Source organism: Muscardinus avellanarius, assembly GCF_963383645.1.
Source record: "Muscardinus avellanarius genome assembly, chromosome: 4".
Classification (NCBI taxonomy): Eukaryota; Metazoa; Chordata; class Mammalia; order Rodentia; family Gliridae; genus Muscardinus; species Muscardinus avellanarius.
In genome coordinates this window covers 119,812,379-119,836,584 of record NC_137789.1, presented here as the reverse complement: position 1 = coordinate 119,836,584, position 24,206 = coordinate 119,812,379, and the positions used below count along the sequence as shown (strand labels likewise).

The following is a 24,206-nucleotide window of genomic DNA, read 5'->3' as shown; positions in this document are numbered from 1 at the left end:
TTTCAAAGTAAAAATAAAAAATAGGGCTGGAGGTGTAGCTCAGAGGTAGAATGCCTCTGCGATCAATCCCTAGTACCAAAATATAAATTAACACTTGTATTGTTTATGTCATTACCAAAGTCTATGTTATAATCTCACATAAAAATAAAAACAGCCGGGTGTGATGGCACATGCTTGTAATCCCAGCAGTTGGGAGGCTGAGACAGGAAGGTTGAGGTTCGAGGACAGCCTCAGCTACTTAGTGAGGCCCTTTGCAACTCAGCAAGACCCTGTTTCAAAATAAAGAATAAAAAATAGGGCTGGGGATGTAGTTAGAAGGTAGACTGCCCCTGGGTTCCATTCCCAGTACTGCAAAATAAACAAACAAACAAATAAAAATAAAAACAAAAATTTTCTTATCTTAATAGATTGTAGATCTATTAATAACAGACTATGTTTGTGTAGTTTTTTTTATCCTTGTAGCAACTAGCATAATGTCTGTTTACAGCAGACACACTAAAAGTATTATTTGAATATAACTGAGTTAAATTGGAGGGGAAAACTCCAAACAAAAGGCTGGACTCTGCCGTTTCAGGGAGCCAGTGATCATTCTGCAGTATACTTTCAAGTCTGTAAAGCTGGCTCTAAATTCCTGCACCTTTAGCATTTACACCTTGCAACTCAGAGCTTAGACTTAGGGCATTCACACTTGGCTGCTGGTTTCAAACCCAAAGGACTGTCTGCATGATAAAATGCTTAAGAATAATCTGTTTTTTGTTATAGCAACTCTGCATTATTTTTATTTTGCTTATGAAGAAGCAAAGGCATAGGAAGCATTGTGACTCATAGTCAAACAGGAAAGGATCAATTAGGTAAGAATTAGGTAAGCTGGTCTGTATTAAGACTAGTACAGACCAGCTTCAGCAACTTGGCCAAGAGCCTGTTTCAGAAAGTTCTGGGGGTATAGTTTGATGATAGAATGCTCCTGGGTTCAATCCCCATAACAAAAAAAGAAAGAATATACCATTAGAAATATAATTATGTATTACCAAATATAGAATTGGTGATATTGTGATATTATTGTGACAGCATTAGTGATTATGACTAGGTACCCCTAATTTCTCTTAATGTCATTCTAAAATATCTGTCATTCATGAACTCATACCCGCATGGGTGCCACAGCTACTTACTAAGCACCGAGGATGGGTCAGTTGGACATTGGTTTGAGGTCAGTGCAAAGCAGTGCTGAGGAAAGAGCCTGCCTCTGGGGGCCGGAGGAGCTGGTGGAGCCGGGGCTGCCGGGGCTGGGACTCGGCCCCCCGGCTCTCACCAAGCAGGCAGCCTGTCTGTGAGCCATTTCCTCCTGTACAGATAGTAGGTTAGACTAGACCTTTTAGGAGGACTCTAGTTCTTTCAAAATTCTGAGTCTATACATTGGCAGAAATCCTGGTGCTCTAAAAGACGGAGAGAGACAAGGCTGGAAACAGGCGTCTTTCAGTGAGTGTGTAGTTTCTGCCGCTGGTCTCTCGCTCCCTTGCTGTGTGGCTGATCTTGCTTACCACTTTGTTTTCTCTAACAGAGGAGAGTCAAGTGAGCATCGTTCTGTTGTGAGTGTAACGGAGGTGGGTTATGGAATGCATGGTTATGCTCATACTTAAATTATGCTGCGGTGCTTAGAAATATTTCAGTATTGTATGGATCTGTGATGGTGCTAATCAGAAACTGCTAAACCAATATATCTTACTTGTTTTTCTGATTACATAAGCTCATCACCCACAGATAAAGGCTTGTGTTTATGAGATTATGTTTCCTTTTTATGCTTTCCTTTATTTCCCATATTTCCTATAATGAACATACATTATTTTATAACCAGAAAAAATTAAGATAACTACAGAGAAGCAGAACATGTCTTTCTCTCCCTCTCCTTTTCTGCAGTACTAGTGATCAAACCTAGGGCCTCATGCACGCTAGGCCTTGCTCTACCACTGAGCTACACTGTCAGCCCTGCTTTCTAATTTTGGGTCTGCCACTCAATGTTACGTGACCACGTCAAGCTTCATAACTCCTCTGTGCCTTGGTTTCCTTACTAGGGATAACAGTTTGTTGTGAGAAGTAAATGATTTATGATTTAGCACATACACCTTGCTCGGCACGGTGCCTACCACCTTGTGCTTGTTGTCATTTCTCCCAGCAAGCAGCTGCCTCTCTGACCTGCTCCTCTCTTCTCTCCTAAAGCACTTTCTACTCTGCCACAACCAGCGTTCAGAAATGGGCATCAGATCACACAGCTCCCTGTCATCAGTCTTTCTGTGGCTCTCCGTGGTCTGACCACTGCTTAGATATCCAGCTCATCTCCACTGTCCCTTTTCTCTCACTCTGTGGTATAGGTGTGTTAAATAATTGGCAGTTTTCAAATATGCTCTAATCTTGCATGCTTCGATATCTTTGCATGTATCCTATTTCTTCTGCATCAAAAGCCATTTTTTTCCTCTGGTTTTGTCTGTGAGTCGTTAATGATTGCTCAAGACCTTGTTTAAACCTCCTGTGGAGACGGGCAGTGTAGAGTTGATCACTCCCTTAGCACTCTGTACTGTAATGTGTTATAACTATTTCTCCATGTCTGTCTGCTTGATAAGCCAGTGAGCTCCGTGATGGTGGGGCTGCAGCCTTTTCTCCCTCACCTGATGTGGGGCTCTGTGCAGGGATGGGCACAGAGCAGATGCTCAGTGCAGTTACTGAATTATTAGTCAGGGGTGAGGAGTTTACTAAGATTCTTTACTTCTGTCTTAAATTTCTCCAGGCTGCAGGAATTGGTTGATCGAGTGCTGGAACGCTTTCAGGCATCTGGACTAATGGTGAAAGACTGGAGTAGTGTGAAACTGCATGCTACAGTCATGAATACATTATTCAGGAAAGATCCCAATGGTAAGTCCTGATAGAGCTGTAGTGCAGCCAGACGTGGTGGCACATACCTGCAATCTCAGCTGCTTGGGAGGCTGAGGCAGGAGGATTCCAGGTTCAAGGCCAGCTTTGTCTCAAAAATAAAAAGGGCTGGGGATGCAGCTCAGTGACAGAGCACCCTGGGTTCAATTCCCAGTACCACAAGGAGAGAGAGAGGAGAAGGAAAGGGAGAAGGAGAAGGAGAGGGAGGGAGGGAAGGAGGGAGGGAGGGAGGGAGGGAGGGAGGAAGGAAGGAAGGAAGGAAGGAAGGAAGGAAGGAAGGAAGGAAAATCAACAAAGCCCTATTTGAACATAATGGCACACCAGTACTAGATCTTGGGAGGCTGAGACAGGAAGATCGGTGGTTTAATGAACCTCTACAACTTAGTGAGACCCTGTTTGAAAATAAAAAAGGCTGGGGGTATAGCTCAGAGACAGAATACCCCTAGTTTCAATCCCCAGTACCACAAAAACAAAACAATTCTCTGATCTATCTTTGCTTCTAAATGTATTAGCTTGTTTTTTGTCGTTTTGTTTTCTGTAGTACCAGGGATCAAATCCAGGGGCATTCTGCCTTCAAGCTATGTCCCTAACTCTTCTTTCTTTCATTTTTTATTTTTATTTTTTTCATACTGGGGATTGAACTTCTAAGATATTCCCTCAGCCAGCTCTGTGTAATTTTATTTTTTTAATTTTGAAACAGGGTCTCATTAAGTTGCTAAGGGTCTCACTAAGTTACTAAGGCTGGACTTGAGTCTGAGATCCTCCCATCTTAGCCTCCCAAGTACTGGTATTTTAGGCACGTGCCACTACACTCTTTATTTATTTATTTATTTATTTATTTATTTATTTATGGGACTGGGGATGGAACCCAGGGACATTCAACCTCCAAGCTACACCCCTTTCCCTATTTCTTATTCTTTATTTTGAAATGGGGTCTCACTAAGCTGCGTAGGGCCTCACTAAGTAGCTGAGGCTGTCTGTGAACCACGATTCTCCTGTCTCAGCATCCTGAATGTTGGAATTATAAGTGTGCACCACCACGCCCAGCTTATTTTTTATTTTGAAATAGGGTCTCGCTAAGTTGCTGAGGCTGGCCATGATCCTACTGTCTCAACTTCCTAATTACTGAGATCACAGAGGTATGTATGCTACCAAACTCAGCTTCTTTTTAATTGGTAGTTATTTGATATTAATTTGCTTGTTCTTTCAAAATTACATGTGTCCTTTTTTTCTTAAGAGAGAACTTTTTTCCCCCCTAGTGTGGAGGTATTGAACACAGGGCCTCACACATGCTAGGCAAGTGCTGTACCACTGAGCTACATTCCTAGCCCATTTTTACATTGTGAAATGTACATGGGCTTAGGGCCTTTTATTAGGAGAGTAATTCTCATTAGAGAAGCAGTTCCATAGTTACCTACTTGGAAGCTAAAATGTATCATGTTCATGGAATTGTTAGAACTATGAATAAATTTTATTGATTCTGACCTGGTTCTCTCTAGGCTTGCTTAAGTAAAAGAACATACCGAATAGTAGAAGTGTGCATATTTTTGAAGGTTTGTCAGTAGAGAGGAAAGGGTTGATATTTCAGAAAATATTCTGAAAGTTAAGTCATTCTTGAGGTTGCTTTGAATTTTCTGTTTCCTGCACTCTTCTCCGTATTGAATTTTTACTTGAAAAGGACATAAAATAATGTGTTGCTTTTTCAGTTTCCTTTTCTTTGATACTCCTCTTCTTGCTGTCCTTTAAGGACACCATTTGGAATCTGCAACCTAAATTGACATCAGAGTCCCTAGAGCACAGCTTTGTTTAGGCCAAGGTCATAGAATTTCTGCATTCCCGTGTAGAATGTCTGTAAGGATACCTTTGATTTCAACTACAGGGTTCTTTTTTCCTTTGGAGGAAGTCCTTAAATCAACCTGAAGCCTGCATGCCAGCAGTTTTGACTAAAGCGCAAACTTTTGTATATTGTTAACATATTTTATTTATTTTTAATTTCTTTGTGGTACTGGGGATGGAACCCAGGGTTCCATCCTTCTACCTCTGGGCTACACTCTTAGACCTGTTTTATATTTTATTTGGAAACAGGGTCTCACTAAGTTGCTGAGAGCCTCACTAAGTATCTGAGGCTGGCTTCGAACCTGTGCGATCCTCCTGTCTCAGCCTCCCAAGTACTGAGATTACAAGCGTGCACCACCACGCCCAATTTGTTAACATACTTTAAATGGCAGCCTATCTTAGGTTTGTAAATTGCAGGGAACCTCTGGAGAAACAATTAGTCTCCATCCCTGACTTTGTAAGTGAAGAACGAGGTGCATGGAGGAGACGCATTTTGACTATATGCAGCTAATTTCGTAGTTAGTAAGTACTACAGTGAGGAGAATGTTGAAGGAATAAGTGTATGCTGAGTGATTGGATGACGTAGCCGACTGTAGAAGCCCTGCCTCTAGATTTGTAGTCCGCTGCTTTTTCTGCCACATTACGCTGGGCCTTGCATGAACATTTTGCCAGTTGTACCTGTTTGCCTATAGAAACCCAAGAGAATATAACCAGATAAACAACCCCAGCTTCTTACCCTCTAACATTATCTTTCAAATATTTACAGCTGAAGGCAGGTACAATCTCTACACAGCGGATGGCAAATACATCTTCAAGGAAAGAGAATCGTTTGATGGCCGAAACATTTTAAAGGTCAGTGTGAAGCAGAGCGGATTGGAAATCCTTTGGCATGTGTCCTAAATAAGGGAGGAAAGCATGTTTTTCTCCTTTTAACCATAAAGTATATTTTTTTTCGTGAGGATCATTGATTGAAAGAACTGTTTAAAATTTTGATTGTCTAAAACAAGAGAAATTCTCTTGACTTTCTGAAAGCTTCAGGACTTCTGGATTATTTGAAATTGGTGACTTAAGAAAATAAAAGAGGGCTGGAGGTGTAGCTTAGTGGTACAGCACTTGCCTAGCATTTATAAGAACCGGGATTCCTTCTCTAGCACTGCAAAGACAGGAACAAAAAGAAAAAATGAGGTATTCCAACTAATCAGATGCACAGGGATAAGTTGTTTTTAACCTGCAATTTTTATGCTGTATTTAACCTCTGGAGGTTTTCTTTTGTGAGTGAAAAAGAACTGTTTGTCTTGTTCTAGTAGGTTTTTCTTTTTACCCACAAAGTGACTTTTCGAAGTTGCTGTCTAATCTATTTTTATGCAGGAGCAGGCCATGTCCTAAAAAGTAGGAGGTCCGTTTCTGACTGTTGATAGCTTTGCTTTTCTGAGTGTTGCATTAATCTATGAAGTTTGAATAGAAGGGGTTTTTTAGGATGGCATTTATCTTTCTCCCACAGACTACATTCTGTAGTACCCATGATATATGCCCTCTCCATTGGGCTAATATGCCATTGTTCCCCTGGGCAGAGAGAAATGCAGTCGACTCAGAAGGGAGGGTTGCTGAGCCTTCCTTGTACTTGTTCTGGAATGGTTTAGGTCAGACGTTCTCAAGGCCAGAGGTGCTTTTCAGAGGTGGAGGAGAGAGAATGAGTTTCAGCTTTATAGAAGCCCTCTCTTTTTCCTTCCCTACCTGTCCTCCATTCCCTTATTTCATCACTTGGCCGTTTTCTTGCCGAATGGCTCACATGACCCCATTGGTTCTAGTTAGGGACATCACTCTTCAGCAGCTGTGAGCTGCTTCCCACAGAGCCCAGGTGCCCTTCACAGGGCCTGCCAGCACCACCTTGCAGAGCTGTGGCCATGCCTTTCCTTGATACTTCCGGTTTGGGGATAGTTTTTGTTTGTTTTTGGAGTTGCTCTGGGTTTGGGTGACTGGGTGCTAATGAATTCAGTTGTAGTTAGTTCAGTTTTTTTTTCAGGTCACGACTTTGGTGTGTTAACGAGTCTTTTTCCTATCTCCCTTCTTTGATAATTTTCCAATAATATCATTAATTATTTTGCTTTGATGTTAAGTTGATTAAGAAAAAATAGACTGAATAGAAAAATCTTTAGGACTGTCTTAAAATCAACTTGATTCTCATGGAATTAAAATAAAAGCCCAAATTGTGTACTGATGCCGCTCAGACCCAAGGAGCTTTGACATCTGCAGAGCCCGTGGAGCGGCTCTATCTGCAGCATGGGTTTTTCACTTGATCCTGAGCAGAACTTGATCGTTCTGCAAGTCAGTGTTCTATTTAAAGATGCTTTTTCTTGAAAACTCCCCAAACCGCCCCAGTGATTACATGAAGGTAGCTCCCTCTAGTGCTGACAAGCGCCTGCATACCAGCACTACCATCACTAGTTCATGCCTAACTAGTTTTGGAGCTGGGCCCAGGGAGGTACTTGGAGACTATTTAGTTCCTCCTTCTAATCTCTGATATGAGATTAATTATTGTTAAAGTGACATGATAAAGGTAACACTAGTTGGTGAAAGTCTGAAATCAGAACCAAAATACTCAAACCCTGACACAAGCTTAGTATGCTTTCTACTGACTGCTGTCAGTGTTTAGGTAGAGATCGTTAGGGATTTAAGGCTGGGCATATCTGTTTGTTTGTTTGTTTGTTTGTTTGTTTATTTTGGGTAGTACTGGGGGTGGAATCCAGAGGCTTTCTACCTCCGGGCTACACTCCCAGACTTACTTTCTATTTTACTTGGAAACAGGGTCTCACTAAGTTGCTGAGAGCCTCACTAAGTAGCTGAGGCTGGCTTCGAACCCGTGCGATCCTCCTGTCTCAGCCTCCCAAGCGTGGGGATTACAAGCGTGCGCCACCACGCCCAGCTCATATCTGTCTAAACTGGGATAATTTCTGGTCAAAACTTATTTCATAAATGCTGGGCCAGTGGGTGTGCCAGTTAACCTAAAACTGGCTAATTAAGAATCAGCTTTTGGAGTTGGGCTTGTAGCTCATTAATAGAGCTGGTACATGGTACATATAAGGCCCTTAATCTCAATACCTAGCACTCCCATAACTCCAAATCAGATTTGCAATGAATGTAGACTAACACTAACAACAAGTTATTGTTTGTATACTGTCTTTAAGACCTTGGGATGCAAAGATGAAACAGTTGTCATGATAGTCCTCCCAGGTGTGGAGGCACACGCCTGTAATCCCAGCCACTAAGGAGGCTGAGGCAGGAGGATGAAAAGGTTGAGGACAGCCTGGGCAACTTAGTGAGGCAAGGAAGGAAGGAAGGGAGGGAGGGAGGGAGGGAGGGAGGGAGGGAACAGAAGGATGTAAACAGGCATTTACAGTATAAAGTGTTAGAAGAGAATTACAGAGAAGAAGTACCTTTAACTAACATAGGCAGCATGTTTTTTAGTATAGGTTCTAATATTTTACTCCTTAATCATTAGCTTCAGAAAATAAAAATTTTCACCAAGAAGATAATTAAGTCTCTTTTAGAATAAAGGTCAGTTGTGGGCTGCAATCGTTACTTTGACCCTAACACACAAGTTATTAACTATATTTGTAAAGTAGCTATAGTAAACCATCTTTTGGAATTGCCACTAATGGATGTGTCTTTCTTAATTAGAATAGGAGAACCCATGGCCCCTGAAACCCTTCAAATGAAAAAAAAAAAAAAAGATTTAGGAAACCAGTGGATTTTATATGTATAGTTTTTATACCAGATGAAATGATGATATGAAAAAAGAAAAAAACATCAACTTTACTAACAAGGTGGGAACTGACTTGGAGTCAACACAAAGGTTAACTGCATGGGTTGTTAAGGAGCCCGCACATATGTGCACCGCGTATTAACAGCTCCACAGGCCAGGGCTGAGGAATGCTGATGACGGGAGGTAGCCTTGGAAAAAATGAACTTCATCAACTATTCAGAGAGAAGCAAAATGAGAAAGAAAGTCATTGCTCATTGCTGTAAGGATTTAATGAGTAACAGCCAATTGCTATTCTACTCCATGAAGAGAATTGGTCCTTTTGGCTCAGCATAATATTGTTTTCTGGGTGCTGTAATAAGAAAAAAACCACCTCTATAATGGCTTTTGGAGGTGAAAACCACATTTTTCTTTTGTACAGCTTCTTGAGTCGTTGCAGCTGTAATAGACTAGTGTCTGGTTATTCCTAGTTAAAATAGGAATATTCTTTCCCTAAGAAAGACTTTGAATGAAGAACTGACAACTGAAGAATCACTCTTCTGTGTTATTCAAAGCAGAAAAGGAACAGACGTATTTATTTATGGTGGCTTATTATGGCAGACTGACAGCTCCAAAGGAGGACATATTAGTGAAGACGACCTGGGCCAAATTAATAGGATGATGTTCCTTCAGAGAGTTTCCATTTCTAAGAGATGGCAGCAGAGATGCTGTTTGTGGGGCCAAAGGCAGTGAACAGCAGGAAATTGGCCTCTCAAGCTGACCTAAAGGCATACGGAGGGGAAATAGGGCTTCACTCTAGGGGGAAGGAGAATGGCCATTAACTGCCAGCTTCCAGAGGAAGAAGTAATGGCAGTCTGCTCGGGGACTTAGGAAATGGCCTTAGTGATAGAATCAGGTCTCCTAGATCCTGCTCTTGGCCAGCTGAACAGGGTCCAGTATTAACTGCACACTTCAACACAGTGAAGAAGAGGCATTCCAGCCCTGCACTGTACTACCCAGAGAAGGCAATATGGCATAAATAAAAGCACAGTCATGTATTTGAAAAGGAGCAGCAAGTACTGCAGGTCCAAAATCGAGGGACATGGTAAAAGTGCTGTTTCCATAGACACAACATTTTTGGAAAATATAAGCCAAGTACAAGGAAGATGAGTTTGTGCCTTTCCTATCATATATATAGTATCATATAAATATTTCAATTTAGAGAGGGAATTGGCAGTATTAAACTAACTATATTAATTTTAATACTTTCCCCTAAAATTATTTTTTAAATGTAGTTTGCCACATAAAGGCTCTTCTTTTTTTTGTAGTGCTGGGAATTGAACCCAGGGACATTCTACCTCTGAGCTGTACCCCCAGCCCTAGTTTATTTTTTATTTTGATACATGGTCTAAGTTGCTGAGATTGTCCTTGAACCTGTGACCCTCCTGTCTCAATTTCCTAAATACTAGGATTGTAGGTGTGCACCACCAGGCACAGCTAAGACTTCTTGAAAGATGTGAGTGAGATCACCAATGTACTTTGTTCATTTTCACTTTGGTCTCTCATATTTTCCTTAGTGCCCTGAAAAGAACATTCAGAATGAATAAATCTTTTTTTCTTTCTTTTCTTATTAACATGTTTTTTGGGGGGAAGAGGAGGGCATTGGGGATTGGATCTAGAGTCAGTCTACATCTGAGCTACCCCAGCCATTTTTTATTTTCTATTTTGAAACAGGGTCTCATTAAGTTGCTGAGCCCTTTCTCAAACTTATGATCTTCTTATCTCAGCCTCTCAACTACTGGGATTACAGGTGAGTGCCACCATGCCCGGCTTCTAACATGTTTAATTGTGCAGGTTCATGGGTTTTATGCTGACATGGCCACACCTGTGTAAAGTGTGCATTGACTGTGACCGTCACGCCTCCCCCTCCCCCTCTTGTGCCTCACCTGCCCCCCAGCTCCCTTCCCGGGTCCTAACAGTCCTTCTTCTACTTCCAGGTCATATTTTATTTCAAGTTTTAGTTTTCATGTATGAGAGAAAACATGCCATACTTCTCTTTCTGTGTCTGGCTCATCTCACGTAAGGCCATGTCCTCCAGTTTTATTTATATATAATTGAGCTCTGCTCCTACACCTAGTTTACTCAGGGCTCTTCTCGTGGACGGAGGTAGAATTTTATCAGAGGCATTTTTTGAGAGGATCGTGTGATATTTATCCTTGATTCTGTTCATGAGCTGCATCGCCTTTAACTGCTCCATAGGCTGAACCATCCCTGCAGCCCGGAAATGACACCAACTTGGTCATGGTGTGTGACCTTCTTATTGTGTTACTAGTTCAGATTTTGCAGGTATTTATTGAAAATGTTTGCATCTGTGTTCATCAGGGATATTGGTCTCTATTTTTCATTTTTGATTGTATCCCTACCGGATTCTGGTAGCAGGGCTACCAGAGAAAGGCTTCATAGAATGAGTTTGGAAGTGTTTCTTTTCTTTGTATTTTATAGAACTGTTTGAGGAGAGTTGGTATTAGTTATTTAAAAGTCTGGTACAACAGGTGCAGTGGCACATACCTATTTTCCAAACTACTCAGGAGAACGAGGCAGGAGGATTGCAAATTGGAAGCCTGCCTGGGAAACTTAGTGAGACCCTGTCTCAAAATAAAATAAAAAGGGTTGTGGGTGTAGCATAGTGCTAGAGCATCCCTGCGTCAGTCTCCAGTGGGAGGGATAAGTAGCAAATACATTCAGTCTCTGGCTTATCTTTGTTGGGAGGTGTGTGTGTGTGTGTGTGTGTGTGTGTGTGTGTGTGTGTGTGTGTGTGAGAGATTGGGTATTGAACCCACCGGCATTCTACCTCCCATCCACACCTCCAGCCCTATTTGTTATTTTTATTTTTGAAATAGAGTCTCACTACGTTGCAGAGGGCAGTGGAGGCCGTCCACACACTGCAATCCTCCTATCTCAGCCTCCCAAGTACTAGGATTACAAGCATGTGCCACCACAGCTGTCTCTCCCTTTCTTCCTCCCTCCCTTCCTTTCTTCTGAGGTGGAACCTACAAGCACTCTACCACTGAGCTACATTCCCAGCCCTTTTTACTTTTTGAGACAGAGTCTTGCTAAGTTGCTCAGACTGGCCTTGAATGTGCAATCCTCCTGCCTTAGCCTCTTCAGTAGCTGGGATTATCGTATGCCACTGTGCCCGGCTACCTGAAGACTTTTTATTACTGCTTCAGTCCCATTATTTGTTAGTGATCTATTTAGTGTTTTTTTTTTTTTTTAATATCCTCTTGGTTCAACTTTGATAGATCATGTATCCAGAAATTTGCCTGTTTCTTCCAAGATTTTCTAATTTATTGGCATATTGTTTTTCAGAATAGCCCCAGATGATCCTTTAACATCAGCGGTGTCTATTGGAATGCCTCCTTTTTTATTTCTAGTTTTGTTTGGTTCTTCTCCTTCGTTTGGTTGATTTAGCATGTGCAAGTCCCCAGATTCAATTCCAAATATGACTAAACAAGCAAAAGTAGATTATTTTACTTGAGAAAGAAAAAAGCTACTTGATTTTATTATCTAATTCAATATTAAGCCATATTATATCCTGTTCTTGAAAATTCTTAGTCACTTGGCTCTTTAGATTTTTATTTTAAATTCAAAATTTTTAGAAAGTCTTTCTTTGAGAGAGTGTGTGTGTGTGTTGTGTGTGTGTGTGTGTGTGTGTGTGTGCGTGCGCGTGTGCATGCTAAATCCCCAGCCCTGTTTATCTTATTTTGAGACAGGATCTCACCAAGTTGGCTGGGCAGGCCTTGAACTTGTGGTCCTCCTGCCTCAGCCGCTTCAGTAGCTGGTTTTAACAGTTGTGCACCATGAATATATTATTGCTGAGTGTTTTATTGCATTGTGGTAGCAAAAAAAATAATGGCAAATAAGAAATATTGACTGAAAAATATACTTAAGTTGTGAGTAAATTGCACTGGTTTTACAATTAGCATAACTCTTTAGAAAAATACAAAGTTTAGCAGGGAGATGGAGAAAGACATCTTACAAAATCTGGGTGCTAGTACTTTCCGTGTTAATGATAATATATGTTTCTGCCTCCATTCTTGATTAAAAAGCAAAATTCATAATAATAGGAGATTGCAGAAAATTATTAGGGCCTTTGTATATTTTGCCAGCACTAGACATACTATGTCTTAAAGGATCTGATCTACTTCTGATAGGTGATTTCTTAGAGCATCAGATGTGTCGAAAGGAGAAGTGCTGTTTGAAATGTTCCAGCCTGGTTTCGCAGCTTCTTAGTTTTGACTACCTGGGGTTTGGGTTGGGGGAAAAATCCAAAATCAAACAGTGTTTTGCTAGAACTTGTCCTCTGTATTTATTTAGCATCTGTCTTTTCCTGGAAGGTGAAGACTTTTTTTTTTTTTTTTTTTTTTTTTTTTGTGGTACTGGGGGTGGAACCCAGGGGTGTTTCTACCTCCAGGTTATACTCCCAGACCTATTTTATATTTTATTTGGAAACAGGGTCTCACTAAGTGGCTGAGAGCCTCACTAAGTAGCTGAGGCTGGCTTCGAACCTGTGCGATCCTCCTGTCTCAGCCTCCCAAGGGCTGGGATTACAAGCGTGCACCACTACGCCCGGCTGAAGGTGAAGACTTAAGACACTAGTTGGGGCACCCAAAGATAAGGCTGTCAGTGAAGTGACACCTTTTTAAAAACAAAACTGAGAAAGGAGCACTGGCTTGTTTTGACAGACCTGGCATCCGTTCTGGAAAGGTGCTCCTCCCCTGCTGTTCCTCTCCACATGGTGCTTCTCTCCTCCTTGCCTTGTATTTGCGTCCGTCGGTTGGTTATCCTCTCGGCAGTGGGGCTGGAGATCCTCCTGCGTGGCGTGGCTCAGAGGGCATGCTGATGCCCAGGCTTGGGAGGCCGAGCCAGCACAGAGCGGGCCGGGCTGGGCCGGGCCGAGGCCATAGCAATGACAGCAGAAGTCCATGGAGAGCTCGTTGTTTGTGGTTCTTACCAGAATAAAATGTAGATACTTGGTGGTGTTTACTAAGTACCTAACAAGTATGAAACACTGCTAGATGCTTGCTTGGTGCACAGGGGGATACGTATTCAGTCATCTTTGGTCCCTCTGAGCTCACTGCTATGGACTCTTGAGTAGGCACCTGGTCTTACTGCAGGAAATACTCTTCTGTGTTGATTTCTAGAGGTCCACTCATGTTATCTTGGGTGTAGCTCACTGATTAATGAGTTGTGTTTGGGCTTATTTTGGGTCCATTGTGGGGTTTTTTTTTTGGGGGGGGGTGGGACTAGAGATTGAACCCAGGGGCATTCTACCTCTGAACTATACCCCCAGCTTTTTTGTGTGTGGGGGGGTCTGGAACCCAGGGACATTTGACCTCTGAGCTACACCCCCTGCCCTATTTTTTATTCTTTATTTTGAAATAGGGTCTCACTGAGTTGCAGAGGCCCTCACTAAGTAGTTGAGGCTGTCTGCGTACTGCAGTCCTCTGGTCTCAGCCTCCTGAATGCTGGGATTACAAGCGTGCACCACCACGCCCGGCTCCCAGCCTTTTTATTTTGACACATGGTCTTGCTACGTTACTGAGAGCCTTGCTGAGTTGCTGAGGCTGGTCTTGAACCTGCAATCCTCCTGTCTCAACCTCTCAAGTACCGGGATTACAGTTGTGCACCACCATGCCTGGCTTGAATTTTGTTTTGTATCCGTAACCTGAGATTTGCAGTTTTACCCATTTTTAAGTGTACAACTCAGTGGCATTAAGTCCTTTCACATTGTTATGCAACTATCATAACCATCTGTCTCCAGAAATTCTTACCTTCCCAGATTGAAACTCTGTACCCATTAAACAACAGCTCTCATTCCCTGTTTCTCCAAACCCCTGGTGACCACCATGCCCCTTCCTGTCTCTATGATTGTGACTCTTCCAGGCACCTCATGCATTTGGAACCATGCATTTGACCTTTTGTGTCTGATTTACTTCACTCAGTATAACGTTTTCAGGTTTCATTCATGTTGTGGCATGTATCAGAATTTCATTTCTTATTAAGGCCAAGTAATATTCCATTGTATGCCTAGGCTCCCTGGAATGTTTATTGCTACAGCGTGAACAAGCTAGTAGCAGAATGTAAATCTGGACCCTGGGGTTTAGAGACTAGACTGAATGAAAGCCTGTTAGAGTGGATACTTTGTGCCAAGTGTCTAAGTGTTATTCCAAATGTTAGAGGATGCTGGTGGAAAAGATAAATGAAAGAAGAGTTAAGTCTGTCATGAAGCTGTGATGTTTTCTTAAGAGACATATCCAAGCTGGGCATGGTGGTGCACACTTGTAATTGGGAGGCTGAGACGGGAGGCTCGCAGGTTCACGGCCAGCCTCAGCAACTTGTGAGGCCCTCTGTAACTTTGTGAGACCCTGTTTCAAAATAGAGAATAAAAACTTGGGTTGGGAGTAGAGCTCAGAGGTAGAATGCCCCTGGGTTCTATCCCGGTACCACAAAGAGAGAGAGAGAGAGAGAGGGAGAGAGAGAGAGAGAGAGAGACAGACAGACACAGACAGACAGACAGACAGACAGACAGACAGACAGACAGACACAGACAGACAGACAGACAGACAGACATTATCTTCTTCCCTACATCCCAGCAATGAGACAGCTTTAGAATTAATGCTCAAATGTGAGCTTATTAGCACAGATTGAAAGTGAGAAGACACAGGCGTGGTGGCGCACGCTTGTAGTCCCCGCGCTTGGGAGGCTGAGACAGGAGGATCGCGCAGGTTCGAAGCCAGCCTCAGCTACTTAGTGAGGCTCTCAGCAACTTAGTGAGACCATGTTTCCAAATAAAATACAAAAAAGGTCTGGGAGTATAGCCCAGAGGTAGAAAGCCTCTGGGTTCCACCCTTAGTACCACCACATACACACAAAAAATTAATAATTAATAATAAAGACTAAAAAACAGGGCTGGGGGTGTAGCTCGGAGGCACAATACTCCTAGGTTCCATCACCACTACTGAAAAAAAAAAAAAAGAAAGTGAGAAGACAGGATATAAATCAAGCAGACCTCCCAACTCAGAGTTTACTCTCTTGATTGTAGGTTAAAACACTGATGTCAGTTCTTGGGGTGGAGGCCTCCGGCTCCCCTGGTGGCATGGGCATGACAATCCTGTTTTTCTTCCAAAGCCTTTTGCCTGTTTGGCATCTAGCCATACTGTTGCAGAGGCGATGGAAGCCATCTGAGCTGCATTAGGGCAACACCAGTGTGTCGCAATCTGTAAAGCCAGGGTGATGGGACTGAAGGCATGTTTCCTATGGTTCTGACAGAGGATGAAGTTATTTCATGTCTTGTTGTCTAATGAGGTGACTTGGTAGAAAACAACCTAGTTAATAGCATGTGGCAGTCTGTCTTCCATCTTGCAAGAAGCCATTCTAAGCCTGGTCATTATTTGGACAGCTACTGAATATAGGTACAGTCTTTTCACTGCCCAGGGACATCTGATTTGCGCTTTGACTTCCGGATGCCGTCCCAGTGTTGGAGACATTGGAGTGGACCTGGCTGGGCCTGGTCACACCTTGCTCGGGATGTGGCTTGGGTGTCCAGCCTCCCTCAAGCCCCAGCCACGGGGTCACCATGCAGCGGCCTGCTGCACCCTCCAAGGGTTCACTTCTGCTGCCTCGCACTTCTTTCTACTGTGCATTGCAGAGATCAACACTTCTGTTTCACTCGTTCAAGAACCATTATGAGTAATGTCTGAGAGAAGGTGACCAAACAGGAAATAGAAAATGAGAGCGGTGATGTGTATGTGTGTGGGGGTGGTACTGAGGATGGAACCCAGAAACATTCTACCTCTGAGGTACACTCCCAGCCCTATTATATTTTTTAGCTTGAAATAGGGTCTCACTAAGTTACTGCATACTGGCCTCTAGCCTGTGATCCTCCTGTCCCTGCCTCCTAAGTGCTGAGATTACAGGTGTATATCCCACCACCACCACCATGCCTGGATAGTGGTTATGAATTAATGATCATTAGGCAGGGTGTTTTGTGTAAAGCCTTTATCTGTAGAAACATCACCTAGATCAGTTCCAAAAGGGCATTTGCCCTGAGGCTTGGGGATCACAGGCTTCATGTTGAGGAATCTTCTAACCGGCAGCCAGTGGGCCGGTTTTATCCTGGTAAAGGAGTAATATCCATACCCTGAGGCAGAACGTACTCAAGAGGAAATTCCACAGCAGGCTGAACTCCCGGGCCCCTGTCTGGTGCCAGTTCTGTGGGAAAGCGTGGTGTGTGCGAAGGTCAGGCGCACGTCCTCCAGCCTTATCAGCACAGCCTCTTGTCTCCTCTCCTGCCCCACCCCATGTTTTTTCTTGCATCTTTTCAAAATTGAAAGGCTCTGCAGGGTGGGGAAGTCCCTTGGCATTTTGAATATTGAGGTGCTCAGCAGAACTGCCTGGCATCCTGTTTGTATATAGCGGTTTTAATTCACTCTCTAATAGGTCATTTGGCCTTACCAGCTGAGTCTTAAACTTGATAATCCTTACATCAGCAGTGAAGCACAGGCCAAACATTCAACAGCCCGGGGTGATTATCGGAAGAAGGTTTTAAAGCCTCCTTCTCTGACTTTCTTTGTCCCCCTGTAGGTCAGGTGTGAACATGCCTCCTGCTCCTGCTGCTAAGACAGGCAGGTGATTTTGGAGAGCAGAATGGCTGAGGGGAGTTCCCGCGCCCCTTCTGTAGGAACGCCATCCCTGTTAGTGAGAACGGGGACTCAGGCGCTCTGGACATGCTAGCGCTTTGGGACTGTATTGATGGACACACCTGAAGCAGGAGTGGCATGCTGATGTGCTGAAAATTCACAGCTGTCCCACTGATGGATGGATGGATGGATGGATGGATGGATGGATGGATGGAGAGCCTTTTGCCACTTCCTTCATGGAGGCAACTAACGGGGATAAGAATCACTCCTACAGACCAGCCTGGCCTTGCTTCTTGGATCTGAGGTGCCCCGGGCCTTCTACAAGTGTACTACATCCTCCTTTTATTGGCTATTTTTAGCCATTGTTATTGACTCCCACACCACTGATCACTGCAGGTTGAGGTTTCAGATTAGAAGCGGCATCTTGGGCAGAGTTGGGGGTATATTTGGAGACGACTGTAGGATAGTAACTTCCTGCCAACCGGTTGTCTTTTACTCTGAAGTAGGTGGGTGGGGCACGGCTCGAGGAGGTGGGTCACACAGATAGGGCCTTATGCACTGTACAAGTCCCTGGTTGCGCTCAGCCACCATTAAGTTAGTTCGCTTTCCTCCGCCATGCTATGCCACCATGAGGCCTGTCTCGGAGTCAGCACCCATACCTCTGTGATTGTGAGCCAGCCAAACTTCTCCTGTATGTTGCTCATGTCAGGTGTTTTTAGTCACAGCAGTGGAAAAACGGGTTACAGTCGGTAACAATAATCAGACCTTGCTATACTCTAGGTTAGATCTGCAATGGCCCTCAAAGGCCCACAAGCTTGTTTTCCTAACCTGTGTTGCTACTGGGAAGTGGTGGAACTTTTTTTTTTTTTCCTGTACTGGGGATTGAACCTAGGGGCATTTTACCTCTGAGCTACATCCCCAGTCCTATTTTATTTTTTATTTTTCTGAAACAAGGTCTCACTAAGTTGCTGAAGCTGGCCTCAAACCTGCGATCCTCCTGGCTTAGCCTTCCAGTTACCTGGGATTACAGGTGTGCACCACCACGCCCAGCAGAAGTGGTAGAATCTTTAAAGGTGGGGCCTGGTTTGAGGATGTGAGGCCATTGGGGGTGTGCCCTTGGAGGAGATATGAGACCCCAGCACCTTCCTGTCTCTGTCTTTTGCTTCCGTGAAGTAAATAGTTTTCTCTCTCGATATGATGGACTATACTGCCACAGGCCCAAAGCAACAGGGCCAATCATGAACTAAAACCTCCGAAACAATAAGCCAAAATAAACCTTTTGTCCTTTTAAGTAGACTTACTTAGGTATTTTGTCATAGCTACAGAAAGATGAGTAACAGAGCTCAAAATTTCATTTTATAATGCATTATATAAGTATAGAATATCCTTATTAAGTATCGTTTATGTTAAGAGATGGAGAAATTGGGGAGGAAAGCAGCTCTGTGGCCATTCATAGGAAAGTACTGAAGTGTAGTTTTCTCTAAGAACCTTTTTGTTCTCTTTTCAGTAGAAACGACATCTCTCTTGCCTTTTTTGTTTTTCTTTACTTTCCCTTCCTTTCTTCCTCCCTCTCCTCTCCCCTCCTCTCCCCCTTAGGAATGAACTCAGGGTTTATATATGCTAAGCAAGCACATTAGCACTGAGCTGTAATACCAACAACAGTCCAAAGGAATTTTTCTTTTTGTTTCCAGGTGAAGGTGTGTATATGTGGTGGAATATGACTTCCTTTAGCGTAAATGGGCTCAGTTATGTTCTTTTGAGATGATATTTAGAAGAAAATCCAGCCTGTGTGGGTGTTTTAAGTAGAGGTTTTCTTTGTGTCCTGGATGTGCTGATGTGCCATCCTTTGCCTTCTCTACTCTCTACCTCTGTCCTCATCAGAAGTATTCCTGCATGTGGCCAGCAGAAAAAGGCATGATACAAGCTGGACATGGTGGCGCACACTTGTAATCCCAGCATTTGGGAGGCTGAGATAGGAGGATCGTGGTTCACAGCCAGCCTCAGCTACTTAGTGAGGCCCTTTGTAACTCAGTGAGGCCCTTTGTAACTCAGTGAGACCCTGTTTCAAAATAAAGAATAAAAAATAGGGCTGGGAGTGTACCTCGGAGGTAGAATGCCCCTGGGTTCCATCCCCAGTACTGCAAAAACAAAAAACAAAACAAAAAAAAAATCCAAGATACGCTAAAACTTGAGGAATTGACCTAGTGCCCTGGAAGGAACTCAGAATTAGTTAATTAATTTATTTATTTACTTAGTGGCACTAGAGATTGAACTCAGGGGCATTCCACCTCTGAACTACAGGCCAGGCCTAATTGTTTTGAAACAGGCTCTTGCTGCGTTACTGCATGGGGCCTCTAACCTGCGTCCTCCTGTTTAGCCTCCCAAGTACTGGGATTCTAGGCATACACCACTGTGCCCACACACCACAGTGCCCAGCTTATTGTGTTTTTCGTCTGGTGTTAGAATCTTTCTGTTTACTCCCTAAAGTCTTCTTAATCTTGTATCTAGAGGCCTTTTTCATGAAGAATGCTTCTGAAGTTTGCTATTTTTCAGTTAGCATCTTCCAGGGGCCATGATTATACTTTTTCACATCATTTGTGAACGCTGTCTTGCTGTCTGATTGTACACATAGGTAAGGCGGGAACTTCCCCCCACTTAGCACTCTTTGGTACATATTTGTTATTCTAGCTGAGAGGTACATAACTGCCTTGCGGCCGTGGCCTTCTCCTGGCTTATATTCTATCCCTGGTCTCAGGAAGTATTAAATTAATCTCACAACGTTAGTGGTGCTAGCGTGTCTCTGTTTTTTGTCTTTTGCATGGGTATAGCAATGCACCGCTCTAGTTTACATCACAGCAAGTTTTTGAAGGGTTAATGAGCTGGGCTTTGCAAGACACTTTTAGATCCTTAGATGAAAGCTGTTATTTAACCACAGCAAGCTTTTGTACTGGGAGCGCTTTCCCAAAGAGCTCAAGGTGCCTGTCAGACTGTCTTCAGTCTTCCTCTTACCATCCCTGGTAGAGAGGTAGGTGGTTAAGCATTATGATTAGGTATAAAGCAGTGTTATTACTGTTACTTTTATCTATAAACTGGGTAATTGTTCAAAGTAGAAGTTGGTAAAACACATTATGAAAGAAAAACACTGGGAAAACTTCAAATTAGCATGCATTTGCCACTCTTGGTTACGCCTCTCTGGGTTTCAGAAGGCTTGTTGCATACATGAAAACAATAGAAAACTTACTTTCTTAGGGAGTGGGATCTAACATATTCTTTTAAATACTTAAAGTAATAAAAAAAACTTGTACTTGTTTTCACCTGCACCAGTATGTTCTTAGGGTCAGTTAGTATACATGGATGTTTAATAAATAGCATAGGACTTACATATAGATGCGTATATATATTTTTAATTTTTTGCAGTGCTAGGAATCAAACCCAGAACCTGACGCATGCTAGACTGACTTACAGCCCTAGCACCATCTTAGATTGTGAATTTTGGACTTTAAAACTGAATTTCCAGCTAGGCACCATGATGCATGCCTGTAATCCCAGTACATGGGAGGCTGAGAGAGGAAGACCACAGGTTTGAGGCCAGCCTCAGCAACTTAGCAAGACCCTGTTTAAAAAATAAAAAGGGTTGGGGGTGTAGCTCAGAGGTAGAATGTTCCTGGGTTTAATTCCCAGTAACAACCAAAAACCAAAACTGAACTACCCCCCCAGCCCCCGTGGTACTGTATATTAAAACCCAGGACCTCGTGCACGCTAGTCAAGCCGTCTTACACTGAGCTACATCCCTAGCCCTTTTTATTTATTTTTTAAAAATTTAAGACAGAGTTTCACTAAGTTGCCGAGGCTGGCCTTGAATTTGCAATCCTCTTGCCTAAGCTTTCTAAGTCGCTGGGACTACAGGCATGCACCAACACATCTGGCCTGAATTTCTACTTAGCTATATTGGGACAGCAGATAGTTTACTGAGGCTACCCAGCACAAGAAGTAGATTTCCTTAAAAGACAAATCTTTGAGGAGAATGGCCACTACATTGTCTAAGATTGAAGAAAGAGAATAAGCATCATTTGGGAAACAGATGTACCATTGTGTTATTGGGGATTGGCCCTTATTTGGTTTTTATTGCTTGAAGTCCTATCAGTGGAGAAGAGATGTTTCTGGAAGAGAGTACCAATGAATTTGTAGAGAAAGGGGGCACTCAAATCTTATATGTCCTTGACATACAAGATGGAAAGGAACCTCAGAGATTTATTAGGAAAGCAAGAAACACACTTTCAAAACAGGATATGTGTCATCTCAAGAGTAAAGGAACATTTTAGGGATTCCTGACTCTGTGTGTGTGTGTGTGTGTGTGTGTGTGTGTGTGTGTAAAACCCAGGGGCTTTTCTACCTCCGGCCTATACTCCCAGACCTATTTTATACTTTATTTGGAAACAGGGTCTCACTAAGTTGCTGAGAACCTCACTCAGTAGCTGAGGCTGGCTTTGAACCTGTGCCATCCTCCTGTCTCAGACTCCCAAGTGCTGGGATTATAAGCGTGTGCCACCACGCCCAGCTTTTTTGTGGTACTGGAGATTGAACGCGGGGACATTCCACCTCTGAGGTACACTCCTAACCCTTTTGGTTTTTCATTTTGAAACAGGATCTTGCTAGGTTGCTGAGAGCTTCACTACACTGCTGAGGCTATCCTCAAACCTGTCATCCTCCTGTTTCAGCCCCCCAAGTACGGGGATCACAGGCATGCGCCACCACATCAGCCTCTTTTAATGAAAACTCGATGGAGGGGGTGGCACAGAAAGGTGCGTGAGGGTGACTGTACAGTCTGGTTGTCCTCAGCATCCTTCGCTGACATGCTCCCCTTTACCTGATCAGTAGATAACAGTGGAAAGTCCCCTGAATCAGAGGCTTCTTAAAATGTCCTATCTCTCCTCATCTTTTTATTGATGGGCTAAATAACAGCACACAAAGCAATTTTCATAAGTGGATGAATTTACGATAACTCTGAGATTTACAGATTTCCCAGAAATTTGGGAGTGACTGCCCTGAGAAGAAGACCGGCTTGAGGAGTGGCAGGCTTGGAGAGATATACAGAATTGTCAATTAAAGTTACATTTCTCTCTTCTTCCTTTATGTCTCCTTTCTGCCTGCTTTTTCTTTCTTTTATTCTGCCTCAGTCACTGGTATGAGAAGCGTCCCCTCCACCGTCCTCCCTGCCTTTGTCTGAGGTCCCTAGTCTCATTTTTGCAGCCTCTTCGCATTTGGAGTGATTTCTGGTGTTGATGGTGGTGCCATTAGGTGTGGGAGGAAGGAATAAAACGTCTGAAGTGAGTGTGAGGAAAAATGACCACAGTTTGCCCTTAAATCTTGCCATTTGTTTTCTTTCAGTGTATACCACTACAGCACCAGAAATCAATAATTCCCTCTGTGCTCACCCCAGGAGAGAAAACATGTACAAACTAAAAATGGTAGGCTTCACATATCATGAGAGCGGGACAGTAGGATGACTGGATTTTATCCTGCAGTTCTTTATCAGGGGAACCTTGGCTTTTATGCAGAATGTTTTATCTTTTTTTTTTTCCCTTGGTGATAAGAAAAATTTGCTTAATTTCTGATGATGCTGTGAATACCCAATAAAGGACAGTGACCATGTTGCATTACAGTTTTCAGATGCCATACTGACTTTGGTATTACGCTTTCTTCTAAGTTCATCCAAGTCAGTACTTCTTATTGACTGGTTGTGTCACGAGCACTGACGTTCTTGTAGCCCCCCCCCCCCGCAATGCTACAAGTTGAACATAGAAGCTTTTTTTTTTTTCTTTCTTTATTTTGAGACAGGACCCCAGTAAATTGCCTAGCCTAGCCTTGAACTTGTAATCCTCTTTTCCTTAGTCCCTGGGATCACAAGTATGCATTCCTGTGCCTGGCTCTTAAATTCTATTTTTATTTCCTTATCAAATATTTGTAGTTTTACATAGCTCTTCCCCGTTCTGCTCCTTTGCTGTAGTTTTTGGCTTCCAGAGCACCAGAGCTCTGTGCATGTATGTCAGAGAACAGTGTTTTCAGAAAAACGTAGTTTGGTTTTAAAATCCCCAAGGAACTGTTACAAAACAACAGGAGAAAAAACTCAACATGACTTAAATACCTTGACTAGATTTTTTATTTTTAAATTTCCCGTTACATCTATTATTTTCTAAACAATAGGACACTTTGATCTTTTTGACTACCTTAGGTTCAAAAGAACAACCAAATTCCTTATTTTTTTTAAATGTGTAGCTTAAGCTTCTTTCTCTTTCTCTATTCAAGTACCTAATTAAATGGAGCTGTTTAGTTGATTTGTGCTTATTTTCATTTAGAATTCAATTAAAATTCTTCCAGCTGAGCCAGAACCATCTGACTCTTAAACTGGATCCAGGAAAAGAGGTAGTAGTGGGAGCCAAAGCGTGTCCCTGGCAGTCCCAGCCGCCGGCGTCCTGCTCCTCACTGCCGCCTAGTGGGGACCCGCCCACAGGAAGGGGCCTGAGCGCAAGGGGCTAAAGGGCTCAGATTCTACAATTACCCTGCTGGGGCGGATCCCAGTTTTCCACCTGACTTTGTAGGAAAGATTTATTTTTTCTCCCATCCATAAGTTCAAGGTTAGGGCCTCTTTAACAAAAAGACAAATTGAATAAGAGAAAAGCATACTAATTTAGGTTTTACATAACAAAGGAGCCTTCTGAAAACCAAAAAATGGGCAAGTGAACTAAATGGGTACTTCATAAAAAAAATACAAATGGCAAATAAATGTATAAAAAATGCTCAACATCATTAGCAGTCAGAGATGTAAATCAAAACTACCCTGAGATTTCACCTAACCCCATCAGAATGGTAGTCATTAAGCCGGGCATGGTGGCGCACGCTTGTAATCCCCGCGCTTGGGAGGCTGAGACAGGAGGATCACAGGGGTTCGAAGCCAGCCTCTGCTGCTTAGTGAGGCTCTCAGCAACTTAGTGAGACCTTGTTTCCAA

General features: G+C 43.0%; 1 protein-coding gene across 2 annotated transcripts in view; it reads left to right on the top strand.

The window, feature by feature from the left end:
- ASCC1 (activating signal cointegrator 1 complex subunit 1) overlaps nucleotides 1-24,206 on the top strand; it is a gene marked incomplete at its 3' end in the record, with an annotated part of 96,077 nt that overhangs the window by 63,723 nt on the left and 8,148 nt on the right. For both annotated transcript variants that reach the window (XM_080695163.1, XM_080695162.1), the window contains 2 exons: nucleotides 2,780-2,904; nucleotides 5,525-5,610. In XM_080695163.1, coding sequence (XP_080551289.1) covers nucleotides 2,780-2,904; nucleotides 5,525-5,610 — 211 coding nt within the window. The remainder of the gene's footprint in view (nucleotides 1-2,779; nucleotides 2,905-5,524; nucleotides 5,611-24,206) is intronic.